We start from the raw sequence: 4,968 nt of genomic DNA, 5'->3' as shown, positions 1-4,968 counted from the left end.
AAATCAATAAAAATGTATTTTTTTTTTTAAAAAAATAGGCCTTACTTTAGGTGAAGTGCCCTTAGGCTAAGGAATTTATCCAAGAGCAGGTACCAGTCGTTTTCACAGGCAAGGGCAGAGAGAGCACTGTTTGGAAACACAGTGCCATAGGTCATCAACCAGTGTCAAAGAAACAATAGAAGGTAGTAGTACATTATTCACATTCATTCATTCATGCAACAAATATTTGTTAAACATTAACTGTGTGCTAAGCACTAGGCCTTGAGGATACAGACAAGTTCCGGCTTTCATGGAACTTACATAAACATTCTACACTGTACATTTGAATTCTCCAGGGAATCTGTTTATAGCCACCGATAGGAAAAGGGGGAGGGAAAAAACAGAATTAAATTTTTGGAAGCCTTGTTACCTATTACCTGCCAGCACTTGACAGGCATTAAGTCGTTTGATCCTCCTGACCACCCTAGGAAGCTCCAATTCTTTTTCTCTTTGGTGGATGAGGAAATGGAGGCTCACAGAGGTTAGGAAACCAGGCCATGATCTCACAGTTCCCAAGTGTGGGAGGGAAAGCACTTCTCACTCATTCCAAAGCCTGCGATCTTTCCACTTACCTACTCTCTCTCACTAGTTATTTATGTCAAACAGATATTTGATTTCCTAAAAGTTTTCCCAGACTGTATTTACCATGTAAAGTTAAGTATATCCCCTTTTTGCAAAGTTAAGGGTCAATTATCTCAGAAACCTGTTGAGTTCAAAAAGGATCAGAAAAGAGCCCATATTAGAAATGCAGGGAGGGCAGGACCTTGGTCTATTTGAGGGGTAGTGTGTAAAAGTGAGGCGATGGGGTCCCTGATGTATGGGAAAACCACCACAGTCAGATAGAGAGATGAGGGGGGTCACTGAAGTTTTGGGGAGACATCTATTTTTCATATAACAGTATCAGTTAAGTTGTGCCCAGACCTCTGGTAAAGAATTCTGGGTGAGGATTAACAGTAGCAATGATAATGATAATGATGATGATGACGACCATGACGACCACAACGACAACAACGATGATGATGAAGATGATGATGACGACAACAATGAAGAAGAAGAAGAAGAAGAAGAAGAAGAAGAAGAAGAAGAAGAAGAAGAAGAAGAAGAAGAAGAAGAAGAAGAAGGGCATTGAGGGGAGATTCAGGGGCAGTCTCCTGCTGTGATGCTAGGATAGGGGAAGTGACTGACAGGAGGAGGAATGAGAATGCCTTGGGATGTCCAGTGGCCTCCCAGGCAGCTAGAGGAGGGATGCCCTGCGGTAGGCCTCTCACTCCCCCAGGGAAATACCAGACAGAGCAAGATACAGGCCCCCCCCCCCCAACCCGTCCCTTATCCACGGGTTCGCTTTCTGTGGTTTCAGTTACCTGTCTTCAACTTCAATCTGAAAATATTAAAAGGAAAAATTCAAGAAATAAACAATTCATAGGTTTTAAACTGGATGCTGTTCTGAGTAGCATGATAAAATCTTGTGCTGTCCTGGCCTGGGTTGTAAATCATCCAGTGCACCTACTGTTAGTCACTTAGCAGCCATCTCAGTTATCAGGTCAGTTATGAGAGAGAGAGAGAGAGAGAGAGAGAGAGAGAGAGAGGCCACGTTCACATTACACTTATTACAGTATATTGTTATAATTTTCTATTTTATTGTTAATTGTTAATTTCTTACTGTACCTATTTAAAAATATGTTTTTATTAATTTTAGAGAGAGAGGAAGAGAGAAAGAGAGGGAGAGAGAAACACATCGACGTGAGAGAGAAACATCCATCCGTTGCCTCCTTCATGCACCCTGATTGGGTATCGAACTCACAACCTGGGCATGTGCCTGGCCAGGGATTGAACTGGCGACCTTCCTTTCTGTGCATGGGACAACATTCATCCAACTGAGCCACACTGGCCAGAGCTACTGTGCCTAATTTATAAATTAAACTCCATCATAAGATATATGTAAAGGAAAAAACATAGTATATGTAGGGCTTGGTACTACCTGCAGTTTCAGCTGCTCACTGGGGGTCTTGCAGTGTATCTCCCAGAGATAAGGGGGGACTATTGTACTGGGCATTTGGCCAGACTGCACAAAGATGCGCCAGACCCTGGGAAGTCAGATCTCTGATGCCAACATGTGTGTCTTTGGATACAGTCACTTTCCCTGCCTCCCTTCATTCATTCCCCCCCCCCCCCTTCCTCCATTCTTCACTCCTTCTTCATGGTAAGTAGAGTATATAGAACACACTTTAATCTGTTTTTTTCTTTATTTATTGATTAAGGTATTACATATGTGTCCTTATGGACGTGACCCCTGTACCCAATCTCCACTCAGCAATGTCCGCACACCCCAGCCTGGCAATAGGCTGACCGTGGGGTCTGGTCTGGGGGTGGCCCCTCTTCTGTCGGCATCTAGTTATTGGAGGACACAAGTCTTCCAGAGGCTGTGGGAGCTGGAGACGAGCCCTATCCCTGGCACATGCCGGGCTCTAGAACTCTGTCATCTTCTTGTGGGTGTCCGCCTTCCTCTGCTCCCACTGCAGGCCCGCTTCCTGGGCCTGGAGCTGCCCCAGCTGCCGCTGGGCTCTTGCCAGCTTCTCCTGCAGCTGGGCCACGGTCACGCTGTGCCGGCCAGTGTTGCGGGCAAGGGCCTCCTGGATGCCCCGGATGTCCCGCTGGGCCTGCTCAATCTTCTCCTCGGTCTGGAAGAGCCGCAGGCTCAGGGCCCTCTTGGTGCCCTTGCTGGCATGGTACAGCTCCTTGCTTCTCCTCCTCCCAAGGGTGGCAGCCCCTGCCTCCAGGGTCCCAGGAGCCTGGCCCTGCAGCTTCTCATTCAGAAAGTCAAACACTCTCCGAGGGGGCGGGCAGCCCCCAGGCCTGCCTCCTCTGCCCCGGTATTTTGGGGCCTGACTAGTGCCAGCCTTGCTGCCCTTGGTCCTCTTCTGTAGGATTTCTGCACACTGGTCCAGCGACTTCCCTCGAGGCAGCACCACAGCGTGGATGGGCTCCACCCGGCCGTCCGAGTGTCGGCCCAGACCCTTGCCAAACTCATAGCCCATCTTGGCGAGCAGCCTGGAGCCGATGCCCCGCGTGTGCACCTCCCAGCCCGCAAAGGCAGAGCTGCAGGCCCCGTGGTCGGTGGCGCTGGGTTCCACCACTCTGGCATAGCTGGAATCGTCCGGGTCACCACTGTCTGAGTCAGAGGATACTGCAGGCTCTGGGCGCAGTGGGGGAAGGATGCTGTCCCCCTCCAAAACGGCCTCCTTCAACAGCAGCGAGTCAAACTTGACTGTGTAGTAGCCGCTGTCCATATCAGTGATCTGTGCTGGGTACCAGAGACCATCTGGTTGCTTGGCCAGACATGCAGAACCAGCCTGCAGGGAGCTCAGGTCCGGGTCCTGGAAGGGGCGCAGCTCATCCACAGAGACCACCTGCCCATGGGAGAACCTGCAGTTGTCCAGGAAGCGGCACTTGCCCTCCAGGAAGAAGGGACAGGGCTTCAGGGACTTGTGGGTGGGGTACAGGTAGAGCACCCGCACACCTGCGGAGCCGTCCTCTGCCTCTTCCGTGCCCACGATCATGGCGTTGTGATACTCCAGGGTGCCCCAGGAACTGTGGTAGGGGGCGTTCACCTTCGTCCCGCTCAGCTCTCCCTCATCCTCCATGTCCTCCCCTTCATCCTCCTCTAGTCCAGGCTGGCGGGGTCCTGGCCCAGCCTTTCTTTCAGGTACAGTGTCCAGTTCTGCCCTGGGGGCTACTGGCGCCTCCACTGCTTCAGCAACAGCCTTCTGGAAAGCCAGGTACTCGGCGTCGTCCTGCTCTGGGCGCTCTCCGTCCAGGGTGGCCAGCAGCTTGCTCTTCAGGACAGACACCAGGCTGGCCTCGGTGAGCTGGATCAGCTCCTTCAGGTCTCCGTGGAGCTGGCGCAGGTCGGCCAGCTCGGCGGGATCCAGGCCGGCACCCAGGGCCAGCTCCACCTGCTGCAGCTGGGCGCCGTAGGTCCGGAGCGCGGTCTGGAGGCTCTCCTCGTCCATCACGCGGGGGAAGGCTGGTTTCCTGGGTTGGCAGGGCGGGTCCCGGGTCCTCACGGGGGTGGTGGAAGCAGAGCTTCTTTACTTCCTGTCAGCAGCTCGGTCACCCTCTTTGTTCCTGAAGCTCTCCCAATTCTACCTTGGCTCCTGCAACAGTCTCCTGAGGGTGAGGATCCGCTTCCTTCCTTTGGGCGTAGAGATGTTGCTAATTGTTGGGGTCCAACCCCAGCAGGTCCAGGAGTTCCCAAAGGTGTGGACGGAGTCGGCGAAGAATGAAAGACACGGAGGCAGCATTCAGTTGATCATCATAGCCAGGTTCTCTCTCCAGGTTCTCCAGCCAAGTTCTGTAGCCATGTTCTCTCGCTAGGTTCTCCAGCCGGGTTCTGTCTATATTTCTCCTGTAACATCTGTATTTATACCAGTTGATTTTAATCCTATCCATTCTATTCCAAAGGTTAGGGCGTTTCTTATCTCGATTCCAGGGAGTAAAGATTATGTAGTTTAAGCGTGTTTGTTCATAGTTAAAGTGATTAACTATCCGCCTGGTACTTAGTTAAGGGGTTTTACTGACAAAAATCCCCACCTGGGGAAACAACCTTTCTCAGAGAGGTGACCTTGTTTAAAACACATAGCACTTAAGAAGGGGAGCAAACATATTAAGAACAGTATGCCATATACGCCAGGTCCCTTGAAACATAAGCTGTGCAGATGTTTCTTCCCTGCAGCGACTGTGTCAAGCAGCAAGGATGGACCGGCTTCCGGCACTTAATTCAGTCTCTTCCTTGAAATTTCTGATTGTTTCCTAAGAATCAAAGGCAGAATTTCTGATTAGCTGAAGTTTCTGATTATTTGGTCTCTTGTTAAAGCTCTCTTTGCCATTCTACTCTCTTCTTTGTCAGATACATCTGAGTTAAAATATTAG

The 4,968-nt window shown here is 50.6% G+C and overlaps 1 protein-coding gene across 1 annotated transcript; it reads right to left on the bottom strand.

Moving 5' to 3' along the window:
* Nucleotides 1–2,504: 2,504 nt before the first annotated feature.
* On the bottom strand, nucleotides 2,505–4,066 carry LOC118676620 (zinc finger CCCH-type with G patch domain-containing protein-like). Its single transcript, XM_036350805.1, has one exon. The coding sequence runs from the start codon at nucleotides 4,047–4,049 to the stop codon at nucleotides 2,505–2,507; it is 1,545 nt and encodes a 514-aa protein (XP_036206698.1). The 5' UTR covers nucleotides 4,050–4,066.
* Nucleotides 4,067–4,968: the final 902 nt, after the last annotated feature.

Source organism: Myotis myotis, unplaced genomic scaffold (genome assembly GCF_014108235.1).
Source record: "Myotis myotis isolate mMyoMyo1 unplaced genomic scaffold, mMyoMyo1.p scaffold_m19_p_2, whole genome shotgun sequence".
Classification (NCBI taxonomy): domain Eukaryota; kingdom Metazoa; phylum Chordata; class Mammalia; order Chiroptera; family Vespertilionidae; genus Myotis; species Myotis myotis.
The sequence above is the reverse complement of the archived record's forward strand: the minus strand, read 5'-3'. Positions and strand labels throughout refer to the sequence as shown.